The sequence below is a fragment of the Stigmatopora nigra genome, chromosome 4 (genome assembly GCF_051989575.1).
Source record: "Stigmatopora nigra isolate UIUO_SnigA chromosome 4, RoL_Snig_1.1, whole genome shotgun sequence".
Taxonomy (NCBI): domain Eukaryota; kingdom Metazoa; phylum Chordata; class Actinopteri; order Syngnathiformes; family Syngnathidae; genus Stigmatopora; species Stigmatopora nigra.
This window is the reverse complement of record NC_135511.1, coordinates 1,969,564-1,986,004: the sequence shown is the minus strand read 5'-3', so window position 1 is coordinate 1,986,004 and position 16,441 is coordinate 1,969,564. Positions and strand designations below refer to the sequence as shown.

At 39.8% G+C, this 16,441-nt stretch overlaps 2 protein-coding genes across 2 annotated transcripts in view; both read left to right on the top strand.

The window, feature by feature from the left end:
- The first annotated feature begins 4,800 nt into the window (after positions 1-4,800).
- mtrfr (mitochondrial translation release factor in rescue) lies at positions 4,801-8,381 on the top strand. Its single transcript, XM_077714729.1, has 3 exons — positions 4,801-5,056; positions 5,126-5,401; positions 7,236-8,381. The coding sequence occupies exons 1-3, from the start codon at positions 5,045-5,047 to the stop codon at positions 7,446-7,448; spliced, it is 501 nt and encodes a 166-aa protein (XP_077570855.1). The 5' UTR covers positions 4,801-5,044; the 3' UTR covers positions 7,449-8,381.
- Positions 8,382-8,414: 33 nt separating this feature from the next.
- The window catches only part of LOC144195236 (N-lysine methyltransferase KMT5A-A-like), a 28,033-nt gene continuing 20,006 nt past the window's right edge, over positions 8,415-16,441 (top strand). Inside the window, 2 exon segments of the mRNA XM_077714726.1 lie at positions 8,415-9,671; positions 9,793-9,890. Of these exon segments, the coding sequence (XP_077570852.1) occupies positions 9,662-9,671; positions 9,793-9,890 (108 nt within the window). The 5' untranslated portion in view covers positions 8,415-9,661.

The window sequence follows — 16,441 nt, the reverse complement described above, 5'->3', positions numbered from 1 at the left end:
GTGCCCCCAACTCAAATTGATTGTACGTGCAGCATCAATGCCAGTCACGAGAAGATGCACCATGCTCTTTTTGCTGATCGGTAAAAATATAAATGTAGTTTTTGGGTCACTTTATCTATTTTGCAGCATTTCTATTGATTTTGGGGTATTTCTATGTCACAGATCCTCCAATTTCAAATGAATTGGACGTCTAGCACCATCACTAGGAGCCAACGAGTTCATATTATTTGACAAACTACAAGACTCAACTTGCAACTGGATGTTTTGTTCTGCTCATCATTACACTCCTATAAAAAAAATTTAAAAAAAATCAGACATAGGCATTGTCGTCATCATTGACTTGACAAAAAGCCTAGTAGTCATCATACCCTCAGCAGCGTATGACGAAATTGTATAGTGCTTCTCCACAAGTCATTTATGACATTTATTTATGACATATTCATACTTGTTAGCTCTCCGCCTTGAGCGCCATTTTCCGGCGACTACAAGTTGCCTCACCGATGCCAACAAGAATAAGATGGATCACTTACCTCTCAGTCTTTATACTTACCCTCCCTCAGTCATCCTGTGGAAGGTAGATCTGCACCAAACGACCTTCCTGTTACTTCTATAGGATGTGTCCTCATGATTTCGGGGCATTTATGGGTCACTACGTGTAGAATTTGGGTCACTTCTAAATGTTTGGCAAATTGGCTTTCATTTAAAATGGTCTGGACTGAGTGCAAATCGTACATTTCCTTTGTCGGCGGTACTATGCACGCCTCACACTCACCTACGTGACTGCTGTAGTACTTTTGTTCTTTTAGAATGATATCCCCAAGCTCCTTGCAGGATCAAAGGAGAACTAGGTTTCAGCTGAAAATAACTGTGTGGTGGAGAAAAACTGGGAAAAAACTGGGGCCACAAGGAAAGGTTCCAGGCACCTGTGATTGAGCTCTAAAACTTGCGAAGGGCGGGACATCATTTATTATGCATTTACTTTAATGTCTACAGTAATCCCTTGATTAATGTAAACCAGACATGGGCGCAATAAACGAAAAACCGCCAAGTAGAATCACCATTATTACTACCACAATAAATGTTTGGCTGCCTATACAGAAATACAGGTACACAAGTACAATTATCAAAAAGTGTATATGTATTCAATATTATAGCTAGAAGCATATCAAAAGACTATAATGTACAGTGTTCCCCCGCTACTTGGCGCTTCAGTTAACGTGGACGCAGAGCTTCGCGGCTTTTTTTGGAAAAAAAAATACAAATATTACATTGAAACAACATATTTTAGGTTTTTTTTGTCATAACATGAATTTCACTCTCTCTACCCGTATTCTTTATGGTGTACTATATACAGGGGGTAAAAATAAAAAAAGATTACAAAAAAAATAATATTTTTTTTTTTGGAATTAAATTCAAATTAAGCATTTTGGAAGGGGAATCCCTACTTCGCGGAAATGCACTTATCGCGGGTGGTCCCGGTCCCCATTAACCGCGATAAGCGAGGGAACATTGTATTAATTATCTAAATATAATCTCATTTCATCTCATCTCAAAATTTGAATCGCTTTATCCTCATTAAGGTCGCGTAGGCTGCTGGAGCCGAGCCCAGCTGACCCCGGGCCAGAGGCAGGGGACACCCTCAATCGGTGGCCGGCTGTTGGGTTTATTCTGTATTACTATTATACATATATGTGTAGTAATTCATTTCTTTGTTAAACCATTAAAAGTGTTTCTATTGTTTGACTCGAGGTCATAAACTGCCGCCTAGTCCACTCTCACATGGACTTCTCCAAGGATTGTTGACGCTACATCTCAACCAGTATCGGGCTGTGAGGGTTGTTGATCGGGCAAGGACTCGATATCTGACATTTCCAGCAACGGAGCCCATAACAAAGATATTGTTTCTGCCACGTCCATAACACCCGTGATGCACTTCGGGCTTCTTTATGTAATTGTTATATGATTGTTAGGTCAAATGAAGGCGTGATTGTTTTTGTTTTAATGCCTTAAAGCTGTACGCAAAATACTGTTCGGAAGGGATACTTTGGAAGATCGCCTCCCTTAAGGTTACTTATCCGTGATCCAATCTATTTAATTAAATGTCAATAATTGAATAAGATGTCTGCCTGCAGTTATTGATAATTACAAAGGGTAATTATTAATGAACCTATCACCGGCCGATTGCAGGGCACAACTCGATGCACACTCACAACCATACCTAGGGGAAATTTTAGAGTGTCCAATCAGCCTACCATGCTCAGAGCTGCCAACTAATCCGGAATTTCAGGAGGTTACCCGGAAATGCAACGCAACCTCCGGGCAACCTCCCTAAACTCCGGAAATCCCCAAAAATGGTCACTTACATTTTTCCAATTTCCAATTTAAATGCCTCGAAATTCACAAAATCGCTCCAGCTTCCGCCATCTTGATTCAACTGCACCGAAAACGTGTCCAAACGGGTGTGAGTCTGTATGGTTGTCTGTCTCCTTGTGCCCTCCGATCGGCAGACTACCGACTATGGTGGTCCCCCGCCTTTGGCCCGGAGACAGCTGGAATAGGCTACAGCACCCACCCGCGACCCCAATGGGGATAAAGTGCTTCAGAAAATGAGATTAGATGTTGAAATGGAATTCTCTTTCATGAAGACCCTGAAAAGTCAAAGAAAGCATGGGGCAGGTTTTAAGGATGTCCAAAATTAAAGGTTTATGCCGCATGTGCACAAAGTGCGACAAAAACTGCGATCGTTTGTGATCTAAAAGTTTTGCATGTGTTAAAAAACTTGGTCAAAGATCAAAGATGCGATCTCACGGTTGATTTGAATCGATTTTTTGAAGAACCAAAGAAGAAATTAAAAAATCGGGCAGTGTCATGACACAATTCACTATCGAAAACCGCCTTAAAATCGGACATAAAATGTGGAAATGGCGTCCAATCCATATCAAATTGCTCTGTCCATAATCGAGGGTTTTTATTGATTTTCACTTGTTGTTGTCCTCGTCATGCTGATTATTCAAAACAGAGCAGTTTTTATCTGAAAGTTTCGCAAGTACCGAAAAAAATGCCCCATGTTGCACTTTTCCAAACTAAAAAATGTGACACCCTGGTACAAATATTGATTTTCTGAAAAACTGGGGTCCAAATGCCGGCAGCCCCGCCCCCGGGGGCGCGACGGGACAGCCCCCCCCCCCCCGGAGGGCCACGGGACGCCGGCAGCCCCGCCCTCGGGGGCGGGATTCTCTCGACCCGTGTCCCCTTTGCTAATGTATTCATCAGTGTTAAGTAACATGCATAACAGAAGTCTAAACAATACTTAGTGTTTCATAACAATTTGTCTCAGTTCTCAAAACTATTGTCGGTCTGTGGAATCTTCCCGAGAGAGTGTTGTTGCGGACCATCTTGAGGAGCCACGTTTCCCAAAACAAGTCCACAGTTCCCAAGAGCTTGTCGTTGAACCATAGTCTCGAGAAGTCCAGGTGTGAAGGACAAGTGACCTCCAAAGGTGTTTTGGTTAACTTTGGAGCGAGCATTTCTTTTAGTATAGCTGTTCCAATTTGATATTGTATTTTGCTCATTCTTTTTGTTGTGGCGGTCTTGTTTTGGTATCGCCACTGCAGGGTTCGGCTCCTGTTCTCAACTCAATTACAATATGAACAAAAGGATTGGTATTGGTCTGAGATTCTTCAATTACAATATGAACAGAAGGATTGGTCTGAGATTTTTCAATTGCAATATGAACAGAAGGATTGGTCCGCGATTCTTCAATTACAATATGAACAGAAGGATTGGTCTGAGATTCCTCAATTACAATGATAACAAAAGGCTCTTTCTGAGATTCTTGTTCCAAGGTTAGATTCACACTGATAAGAGAGCAGATGGAGAAGGACTTCAGAGGGCAGAGGAAACAAAGAGCAGGGCGGATGGTCGGGACTTCATAGGACCCGCGGAGACAGAGGTCTGGATGATGTGGATTCGAGGCTGGAAGATGTGAAGTCCAAAGAAACCCCCCTCGCAGCAGTCATGGACCAGTCCGCATCTCATTGTTAATCAGCGAATGAATATGCATTTTTGTTATACATCCTCCGCTTGGGACATCAACACTCCGCGGGCTTATTCTTTGGGAGGGAGACCCGGAGCTCTGTATGAATCAATTTGAATGGAATAAATCATCTGTGGATAAACTCGCTCAACCCTGGTTTGTCTCCTCCGATGCTGAACACGCGCCATTGTTAGACGGGATAAGACAGAGTTGAGGAATTGGAATAAGGTGATATATTTAAGGTCTAACATGAACCATAGTCTCGAGAAGTCCAGGTGTGAAGGACGGGTGATCCCCAAATGTGTTTTGGTTAACTTTGGAGCACGCATTTCTTTTGCAAGAGATGTATTAAAACTCCATTGTATTAATGTCACCTTTATAATAATGATGAACCTAACACTCCTAATAAGCAGTGCGTTCTTCATTGCAAGAACATATATAAATATTGATAACTCGTTAATATTAATATAATGTTTAATATCCAAAATAAGCAAAGCGTTCTAACATTCTTAATAATCAAAGCGTTAATATATGTAGTGTTTAATATACAAAATAAGGCAAAGCGTTCTTCATTGCAAGCACATATATCATGATTTTATTACAAGCAAATATATAAACAAACATACAAACCTACAAATACAAACCTACAAATATACAAACCTAAAAAAATGTCTCATGTTCCCTGTGAACCAGCGGCATCTTATCGGCACTTATCGGCCATTTTGCACCGGGGCCCATTTGAGAAAAAAACTCAAGGTCACCGGAATGCGCATTTAGAAATCGTTCAAAATTGTTTAATTTCCCAACACTATTGTAATCATATCGATTTATCAGAACCTCCAGAAATCCAGACAATTTCTGCCTAGCAACGAGCGTTTTAGTGCCAGAAAATCACCGCATAATATCTGCGACGCAAGATGGTCGCCAGTTACCGGGTTATCCTTTAGACAGCTGGCCTTTTATTTTATGATATCTAAAGTTTGGGTGACTGAAAGCGAAGAAGACTGAATGAACGGAAAGGTAATTAACGCGATTTCAACTGGGTTTACATTGAATTTGTGACTCCTAACCGCACAAAATGTTCATTAGGAGTGCGTACTTGTAGCTCACGTTATGTCGAGGCTGTTCCCCTTCGTTAGCAACGCCTACAAGAGACTAGCGAGCGAAGTGTCGTGGAACAAGTCCTGCTTCCTCGCGAGGACAGCTCGGGGGGTCGGACTCTCCGGGCAGAATGACCTGGTCGTCCTGGAGGAAGAGCACCTGAATGAGCAGTTCGTCAGAGGTTCAGGACCCGGGGGACAAGCCACCAACAAAACCAGTAACTGCGTGGTGCTCAAACATTTGCCTACTGGGATTGTAGTCAAGGTTCATTATTTTCAAAATTTAATATTTAGATTGATGCATAGACATGAGATATACTGTATGAGTCACACATGTAACTCAAACTTTACAAAGACAGCACTCGTATTGGCGAGCCAACTCAGTCGCGCGTACACTAATGTTCAGCGATTATTTTGTGCTTAATAACGATTGTCATCATATGCATTTTCTTCTCACTACCCTTCAATGCACCGGTTCGCCATGAACCCATTGTTTTCCCTTAATTCTGCACTGATTAATGCAAAAAACAAAAGTGGAACATGTATGTATATATGTATGTGTATACAAGCACTTAGAACAATTCCCAACGGCGTATTTTCTCCAACTATACACATAATTTATATATTTTAATGTATAATAGGTATTCAATAAACAGTACTCCATTTAGACAATTTCATTACGTCTTCATAGCGTTCCATAAATAGCAAACAAAAAAAAGTTGGCAGGTCTTCACTGCTGTGATTCAAAACTGGTCTCCAAAAGTAATATTAAAACAAAAACAAACAAAAAAATACTGATGTGCACAATTCCGCTGTAGAGTCAGATAAGAGTGACAAAAGCAGAAATTGGGTCGGGGGTGGGGGTGTGGGTGGGTGGGTGGGTGGGGGGGTTTTGTGGGTGAGTTCGGGTGGGTTTGGGTGTGTGTATATGTATACACATACACAGACACGCACGCAAGCAAGTAAGCAAGCAAGCACCCAAACAACCCACCCACCCAACCACCTCGCCTATAAGGATCTGACAGCCGTTTCTGGTCACCATAATGTCAACTCTACGATGCAGGATTTGTACAAAAGTGGCGTGAAAATGTTAACATAAAACATCCACCCATCCATAAAACACGCTTCATCTGTTCCTGCTCTCCGAAACACATTTTTTCGTCGTGATGGAAAGACTCGGTAAGACACGGTGATGCTGGACGCACTGACCCAAGACGCCTTTCCACGTCATTTACAAACGTGAAGAATTTCCACCAGCAAATTTTCAGGGGCACACACAAACTTATTCATCCGGTACATCACACTTTAATAGGATTAAAGAATAGATAAAGCGTGATTTATGGATGGGTGGATGTTTTATAACTCCCGTCACGACAGAAAAAAAAAGTTCCGAGGAGCGCCTAGAAACTTGGCCACGCAGTGTGTTTAGGGCACATCATGTAAAAACAGCGATTCATACATCAACTCTGCTTTCAGCTGTAACAAAGAAAAGTTGAGTTTACACACTTAAATAAGGTGAAGAAATTCAATCATATTGGGATCCGACAGACGTTTCTGCCTACCATAAAGAATTTCAAGTCTTTACTTTGCACAGTTTGGACAAACGTAGCGAGAGAATCTTAACAGACACACATACACCCATAAATCATGCTTTATAAGGATTATAGATTAAATCAGTAATTTGTTGTTAGTACAGTAATTACAAAAATAAAAACTAAATTAGTTCATAAGATATATAATGATACTAATGTTAAAATTGTTCAATGTAGTGTTAAATCAAATTTAAATAGTTCCACAGCAAAACCTCTAATTTTGTCAATTCAAAGTTGGCCATCATAAGTCATTGCCTGCCATTGACAACTTGTAAATATCTAAACAGGCAGGACTGGCTGTGAAGGCTCATCTTTTGGTGGTGCCATTTCCCTGATTTGCCCGTCCCAGTCAAAATGGCTTGGATGTCTAGGGCCGTCGATGGCAGCCAATAAGTTAATGCTCACATTATGCTAACAGAGTTCATCATAGTATGAAGTATCAAGTATGAAACCACACTTGCAAAAGCAACATGATGTTCCACAGCTCACAATGTGTTGTATTTGCAGTGTCATCAAACTAGATCGGTGGACATTAATCGGAAGCGTGCGCGAGAGGTAATGCAGCAAAAAGTGGACGTGTTCTATAAAGGAAAAGACAGCGCCATCCTGCTAGAGAAGAAAGATGCCCAGGCCAAAAAACAAGACAAACGCAGGAAAGCCAACCACAACCTGGATAGAAAGAGAATCTTCAGAGAGGGCCTCCAAGCCAAAGACGAGTGACATTTTTGGGCATTGCTGAGTCACTTTCTGTTGAATTTAGGCCACTTTTTTGCTAATTTTGTGGTATATACAGGGAATTTCTTATTAATTTAGGGGCTTTACAGGTCACTTTCTTTTGATTTTGGGTCAACTTCAAGGTAACTTTGTGTTTATTTGAGGGTATTTACAGATCTCTGTCAGTTGATTTTGGTTAACTTTTCTAATTCACTTCCTAAAGATATAAATTGCGACCTTACGGCCAGATTGGACTAGCCTACCTCATCTGTGCAAATGAGGTTGTTGGGTTTATTCTGTAATACTATTATATATATCCATATATATATGTATGTATTTAATCATTTCTTTGTAAAACCATTCTTCCAATTGTCCGAAGAGAACTTGGGGTCGTAACCAGTCACCTAGTCCTCTCACAAAGACTGTTTATCTGACATCTCACCTAGTCCCGGGCTTCGAGGACTGTTGATCTGGGTTTGCAGCGAAGATTCGTCAAGGACTCTTGCTACCAGCAGATGTATATCAATCACTTCCAGGAACACTCGCATAGTGTTCCTACATCGTGACGCACTTTGTGCTTCTTTATGTAATTCTTATGCCAAATGAAGGCGTGATTGTTTTAATTCAAATGGAGTTTGTTTTTCGTTTCCTCTTTCTATTATTTTTAAATACCTTAATTCTTATTATAGTTACAGATGTTGTTTTTGCTTACGCAGTTGGACTAATCAGTAACCTTGTAATTGTTTTGATTTATGGCTTTAAAGCCGTATGAGAAATTACTGTTCGGGGAGCTACTTAGGAGATCGGGGGGAAGTCTTGATGTATCTTCCCTTATAAGGTTGCTGATCATTGATGCCTATTTAATTATATGTCAATAATTAAATCAGATGTCTGCCTATAGTGTTTAATAATTATATTAAAGGGTACCTATCAGAGGTCTATATTTCTCATCTCATTTTCTTAGACGCTTTATCCTCACTAGGGTGATGGGGGGGGGGTGCTGGAGAGGTAGGGGGAGACCTTGCCTGGATGGCCAGCCAATCGCAGGGCACAAGGAGACAAACCATTCACGTTCACACTCATACTTGGGGAATTTAGTGTCCAATCAGCCTACGTGGGAGGAAACTGGAGTACCCGGAAAAAATCCACAAAGTCCTGGGGATAACAACTGGAAAGTTTGCCCAACCCTGTGCTAACCATTCACCCGCCGAAGGTATATATTTGGGGGTGGGAAATAAAGGAGCGAGAGGCGCAAGCCAAAAATGCTAAACATCCGAGTGGGCCAGAACTCCAAATGTGCGAGTGCGACTAGTGGAATTCTCTTTCTTCCCTATGGCTAGTCTGGGTTTGGATGACCAGCTCTCGTGCTGGTTAGCTTGACTTTGCAAGCTGTGACCGTGTCACCCTCATAGAAGAGTACAAAAAAACCAACAACTATATATTACATAAAAATGTTTGATGTATTAAACTTGGTAGTTAGTAATTCTCACATTTTTGCACATGTATCATCACTACATGCTCTCAATTGAATCTGTAATCTTGATGTTTTGCATATTTTACTTTTTTAATTCAAACTAGAATACAGATGAAGAGGATGCTCAACTGACTAAATATAGAATATTAGATACAATGCATACACACATTTCAACATTTGTTCAAACATTCATAATTCATCAGAAGGTAATTTGATTTTTGTATTTAGTACAGTCGTACCACTATATATGTATATATTTGTATTATCGTATTATATTTGGAAATAAAACCGTTTAGTTGCGAAGGAAATTTTAATTCATCTTCAATCACAACATGATGGTGTCATAAATTGTATTTCATTAAATGTGCAGGAAAAAATCAATGGCGTAGATTTATTTTCTTGATGTAAAGAGTGGCGTTTATTGTTCAATATGGTATCTTTTAATTTTATTAAATTGCAATGCAGGAGTCGAATGAGAAGCGCTCGACTGGGATTCGGCGGTGACGTTCTTTTTTTCAATTCTGGCGCGCGCCCGTAAATTATTGCCTCTGCCGTAAAACCTGAAGGAAGAGTCCGGCTTAAAACATCGATCAATGAGAATTCGGCAGTTGTGCATTCGGCCCGCCCCATTGAAGCCACCAATACGAGACGCCGTTGACTTTTTGAACTCCATTATCAGTGCCTCCAAAAATTGTTAGCTTCACCGTTTCCCGATTCACTTTGGAAACGTATACGTCAAGATAACATGGCAAAAGGTAACCATTTTCCGTGTATTATCTCTTCATAAAGTTCCTTGGCATTTTAGTTAGTCCGGCTGATAATAACCTGCTACACGGCTGGAATAGGAGCAAAACAGTTGCTTTGTTTTGTTCACAGGGAAAAAACAAACAGAAAATACAGAGAAAATTAACAAAATCTCTACTGCAGTCACTTCGAAAGAAGCCAAAGAAAACCAACCCGTGGGTAGAAAAGAGGTTCGTTTGCAATTGCGATATTCTTTTGCTGTACCGAGTCCTTGATTAGTGTTACCCTAATGTAAAATTTCGTATTAAAGCAAACGCGTCAATGTTCAAGACGAGTTTATCAAAACAATAATTTTAAGCTCACAGGTGATATGAAATGCTACAAATTAATTGAACATGATTGCAGAACATTTTGGGAACAAATCCATCCTAAAAGTATCAGAAAAGCATTAATAATGAACTTGATCCCAATTTACAATGTTTGTCTTCCTTTCTCCAAACAGAACATGTCGCTCCCAGAAAGAGATATACATTTTTGCAGTTCCATAGGCTTTTAATTCCATAACTGTCAACCTTGGCCAATTGCTCCCCATATTAATGATTGCAATTACCCTTAAGTGATTATCTATAGCTATACTCTACCACGTGTCAAAATGGCAGCCCGGGAGCCAAATCTGGCCCACCACATAATTTTGTGTGGCCCGGGAAAGTAAATCATGAGTGCCAACTTTCTGTTTTATGATCAAATTCAAAAGAAGATTATAAATGTTTATGGAATATTTCCTGAGTTTGCTCATTTTAAATCAGTAATTGCAGACGATTAGTACAAATTTGAATGGCCAAAAATGACCTATCCATCAGCACGATTGATAAAGCTGTCAATTTATTAATCAATTAATTTTGGCAGCCTACTTGGAAGACATACTGGCCCTCCAGGTGAAATCGAAACTACAACGTGGGCCGCAACAAAAAACTGAATTTGACACCCCTGCTCTATACTGTTATATAAATGGTTCATTAATAATTACCTTCGTCCGTAATTATCAATAACTGCAGGAAGACATCTTATTCAATTATTGACATTTAATTAAATAGAAATGGATACAACAGATAAAAGCCTCCGGAGGGGAGCGTTACAGCAAGTGTCACCTTACAACTTCCGAACGTCTCCTCGAATAGACGTTTTCGTCCCACTCTTATGGTCATGAATCAAAACAATTTACAGAGTTGTTGATCATTCCATCACGTATGAGTAAAAACAACATCTGGGACTACAATAACAATCAAAGTATTTTACCAATAACAAAAACAGGAGACTAGACCTAACAACATTTAGATTAGAGTAATTACACAACCTCCTTGACCTAAGAATCATATAATATAATCAATCATATAATCGCTACATACAGAAAAACCCGAAGTGCACGGTTACATAACGATAACAATATTCTTGTTATTGGCCGAATAGCCCTGGCCTCGTCACCAAGGGCCCACCAAATCTCAAGGACCCAGATTGGGTGGATTGTTTGTATAACCATCCTGGAACAGGCTGTCCAGGTTAAAGATGACTTGGTGTGACCTCAACACTTTTGAAAAACAGAAAGAGAATGATTTAACAAAGTAATGAATTAATACAGAGAAAAGAAAGAGAATGATTTAATAAAGAAATGAATTAATATAACTATTATAATAGTAAGACAGAACAAACCCAACATTCCCCCGTTTTTATAATATGTATGTTATTAGTCATTTCTTAGTAATCACGAATGGAAATGTCGGTGACTGCGATTTTATCCGCCTACTCCTTACTCCCATGGCTGGTCTGAAAGAGAAAAAACATAATCATATTCGTCCAATTGGTCCTCGGATTTACCGTACTCCTGGACCTCACTGCTTTCCCCAAACCGTCCCATAAGATACAACTCATGTACTTTAGAATTTGTTGGGGCAATTGCAGTAGTTATAAGTCGGCTTAGCAAGGAGCGCAAACAGGGGATACTACATCACCCACACAATGTTAGGATAGCGGTAATTGTGCCTATAGTCACCACGAAGGATGTAGCCAAATCTTTAGATTTTCCAAAGGTCTTATCCCACCAATCTGACAATGCGGACGTATCTACTCCAGAGTGCTCTTGCATATTGCGGTTCAGTGTTTGCAGGCCAGTAATGGCCCTGGTGAGAGATCCACTGGGTGACGTGTTGTTCGGTATGAAGGTGCAACATTGTTTTCCAAACATTGCACACACGCCCCCTGTTTCAAGGATCATATCCACCGCTATGCGATTCTGGAACGCCATCAGACTGGCAGCTGCCAGTTGTTCCTTCATGGCCACAAATCCCTGTTCAGTATAATTTCCAAGTTTTGGACATTGTAATGTAAGTAATTTATTCTATCCACATTTTTGTTTGGGGTGATTAGAAGGAAGATAGACTCCCAACCTGCTGCGATCTGATTAGCCAGCTATTACTCATCTGGTACGCCCCGGGGGATGCCAATCGCATCAATGTATGTTGGATCTCCTTCGCTCCATGCCTCTCGACGATGTCGGGAGGGTCGACCCTTCACCTCCGAATTCTGAGCCGCCAATTGTATCTCCTCCACTGTGGATGGAAAAACAGACACCGGTAAGAGCAGTGAGACCAAAGTACCTAGTCCTGCCGCGTTTCGGCAGGAGTCGTATAATTTATCTACCACCCCGCCACCATAGGCCAGAACGTGGTATCAGGGGTGTAGTTTGTTTTAGAACGCCGGTACACCACGTCTCATTTATCGCCCCCAGCTTCAGACCATGCCCTGTAAGGTTTAAGCAGGTAAAATGATTAAACAGTGGAAAAATTGACTTCCTATTTACTGCGTAACAGGATAAACACTGTTTCAATATTTTTTTTTTCTTTCTTTCTTGCCAAGTAGGACACGTTTTTTCATTTGTAAAAACACTTTTCCCCAAAAGAATGGTGATTGAGGGAGTTGTTAGACCCCATCGTTTTTTCCCTTGTCTGGTAGGTTATCCTAATCTTTTGTAAGATGGTTTAGTCTCAATTGAAACCATATGGAGACGTCAAACCCAATATAAAAGAGTTCCCTATAGTTTTATGGTATTGCTTGCTGAGCAATAATCTTTTCAATTAATATTGGTGTTTCCCGTATTTTATTAAGTCAGAAAGTTTATCTTCCCCGTCCCCTCAATGTTTCAATTGAGACCACCCTTTTACCAAAGTAGCTCCACATAGTGCTTGCCTTCTTTACACTCCATTAACAGCGCCCAATTATCCCCCGTTTGGGAAATCCCTGTTTCAGAAATAAATTTCACAGGTTAATATGTCAGTCCAAGCTTTCCAATCTTGACCAATTTCTGCAACAAGGCTTTTCCCAATCTTCAATTTTTTGCTGTTAATGTACCACACATATTTCCCACCATCTCTTTTTGTATGGCAACCGGGACGTCGCCGAGTCCAAATATATATTTTCAATTTGGAAATTTGATTTAGTAGGTAATGTTAATTAAATGTAAATGTGTATGTTTCTCGGTTTACCCTCCCGTAAGAAGGTGTATCCTCAATTGAAACGCCTCCGCCTTTTTCTCCAACTGGAGAAAACAACCCTACTGTGGAAAGGAATAGAATCACAATCATCATTAATCTCATTGCCCCAAAAGCAATAATTGTTTTCAACATGACTTTTTGTCTTTGTTTAGGGAGTTTTCCTCTTGAAACGTTTCAATTTAGACAACCTTCTTACTGTGGGAAAGGTGCATCCGTGTCCCCTTTCAGTAACAAGGACCCTCCCACTTTGCGTTGCTCCGATGTTTCTTCTTTTATGCTGCTTATCAGCATCCAGTCTTCAAGAATCACCGTCGCTTCGTCCGTTTCCTGTTGAGAAGCAAAATCTCCCTCTGATAGTCTAAATTTGGTGTGTGCGTTTTTTTCTCTGATAGATTCGCCTCATCATCCAATTGTCATTGTGTGGTGAATAATAACAATTTGTAAGGTCTACCAAACAGGACTTCATATAAGGTCCGCCAATTGTGGATGGTAGACAACTATTATATTAACAAAATGGGAGCCATTATCACTATAAATAGTTTCTGGAATTCCATATCGTGGAATGATATCCATATGATCTAATAAAAATAAAATAAAATCTATATGTATTTTTTTTTTAAATGGATATGTGGGTATGCATATAGATTTAAACCCTAAGCCTTGTAGTGCCGTTGTAGCAAGGCCACCTCCCCCTTGTCGAGACATAGGTCTTCCCTTGACTCAAGCCCAAATTATTTTCTTTATTGATCTTTTATTGGTAGATTATGTCTCGGTGGTCTGCCAATCAAAAAACACAAAAAGACAAACTATCATTCACGCTCACACTCATAAACAGAAGAATTTAGTGTGTTCAACCAGTCTAGCTAGCATCCATAATTTCATTTTGTGGGAGTAAACTGGAGTACCCGGAGAAAATCCACAAATTCTCGAGGACGCCATGAATACCCCACATTCCGGAAAGTCTGTATCCACCCCGCATTCATTAGTAGATCCTTTAATATACACACCCCCACTCTAGCATTTTAACCGTTTGTAAAAAATTACCTTCAAGTTTCACACAAAGTTATATCCTTTTTAATGCTATCAGTTTAGCTGTTTGTTCCCCGAATTGAGGTGGCAATAGTTTCACATCTAAGGTTTTTATTTTCACAGCCGCCATGACCTAATGGCCCCCTATCAGGTTTTTGGAAAATCCCAATTTCCTCTAATAGCATGCCAATCACCTTGTAATGCGGCCATCCAATTTTGTTTCCACTTTTTTTTTTCCAGGTGATAAAATAATCCCCCCCATTTGTAAAACAAATTCATCCACGCCTAATTTATACAACATGACGCCTATGGCCTTTATTACGTCGCCTTGACTCCAAATTCTATGAACCAAGATAACACGCCGAATTTGTAAGCGAATTTCGCCCATCCCATTTTGTTCATAGACAACCCATCTACCTAAAGCGTCACTTGTTTCAAAACATGAAAGGCCCCACTAGAATTTGTGCATCCAGCGCCAAATAGAGCCTATTTACACATTTTTTCTCAAATTTGTTTTAGATATGGGTCCCCAATTTCCCGAAATTTCCCAGAATTCATGTACTACCACATCCTGTCAAAAACCCAAAACGACTAACATAACCTGTTTCTAAGCCAGATTCTGGAATTTGGAGAATTTCTCCTTTCCCTCCCTTATCTAAGCTTGTTATTGCCACTCGTTATCACTGTAACATTCAGGCGTATTAACCCCATCGTTGCTAAAGTTCTCACCAATTTGCATGCCCTTAAAGCAGTAAAAAGCAACGTTATTTGGTTGTATCAATTGACCAATGCTTATCCAATCCGTAATATCCTTAAAGTCATCAATATGACCTGTGACAAAGCATATTTCCTCCCGCCAGGACAACAGACAATGTTCTTTCAAGTGCACTTTGAAAAACATTCCATGTTACTCCATTCTTAGGGAAAATATGCTCATCCTAAACCAATTATTTTATTTACAATTCACCTAATTATTTGGATGAATGCCATGAATTTTATCATGCCACTATTGCATTGTAAATTTCCCATCTGATGTCGTTAACAGCCAAATAATTCAATACCTACTATACTTTGTAAATCACCTCATATGATGTTTACTTAAGACAAGAGTCATTTCCCATAGCCTGTTACCAAAACAAAAATCTACAACAATTAAATTAGAGAAATCAACCTTTTGTTAGGCAATTCCTAATTACAAACTTTAATGTTTTAAAAACCTTATTGTCACCAATATACCATAATATTATAAATTTTGTCATCCTGGCCTTTTCTTTAACCAGCCAACCTCCCGGATTAAAGTATTTTGAACAATCAAAATATTCCGAAATAGTATTAATATTATTTTACCTTCCAAAAGCTAGTTTCCTTTAACTAAGAGCCCTTTGAAATCCACAATTGCTCAAAAATGACTATTTTGGTCTATTTCCTAAATCCAAAGCTTTTTACCAAATCAACCTTTTACTGAACAGATTTTCTATCCTCTTAATACATTTCATTTTAAAACCCAAAATATCAATGCGAAAGCATTCGCATAACCTTGCATTTCTTGCAGCCCATGTATTGTTCTTATTCTGAAAAGTCCAAACAGAAAACGCAATTAGCCGTTAACTATGACCTCCACTCTTGTTGCGAAAACAGCATTGTTATCTTATGTTTACAAACCAGCTTTTTCCCTGTGCCCAAATACAACGCTTTTTAGAGAAGACAACCATTAAAACGTCAAATTAACCCCTCTTCCGATATTCAACTACATCACAATATTTTTCCAAGACCCCATATATCCAGAATATGTATGCTGCAAGCACAACAATATGGCAAAAACCCATTTTCTGCCCTCAAGTTTGCTTCAGCACCCCCAAGGCCAATTATTATTATTATAATGTCTTCACGGAAGGGATCACAAAATTTTAGTCGTTTACACGGTCCGAACGCTCCCGAAAGCCCAACACAGTTAAATCGTCTGCCCCGCGGCCCACATGTTTCACTCCCATCTAATCAGCAGCCGCTGCACCAGAAACGCTTCCCCCGCAGTCGACACATTTTTTTTGCAAGTCTAGAGCATAATAAAAACACAGGTGACATTCCCTGCTAAACATTTACATGATCATTTTGTATATATTCTTTTGTCTTTTTAAACACCATCTTCCCGTTAGCGGACGGGATCAAAAACCAAGCTGCAATAAGCCATCACATTGCTGTAAATTGAC

Excerpts from the sequence above, each read along its gene's own strand:
- mtrfr (XM_077714729.1), top strand. Across the intron at positions 5,402-7,235 it reads CTACTGGGATTGTAGTCAAG|TGTCATCAAACTAGATCGGT; the intron begins GTTCATTATTTT and ends TTGTATTTGCAG.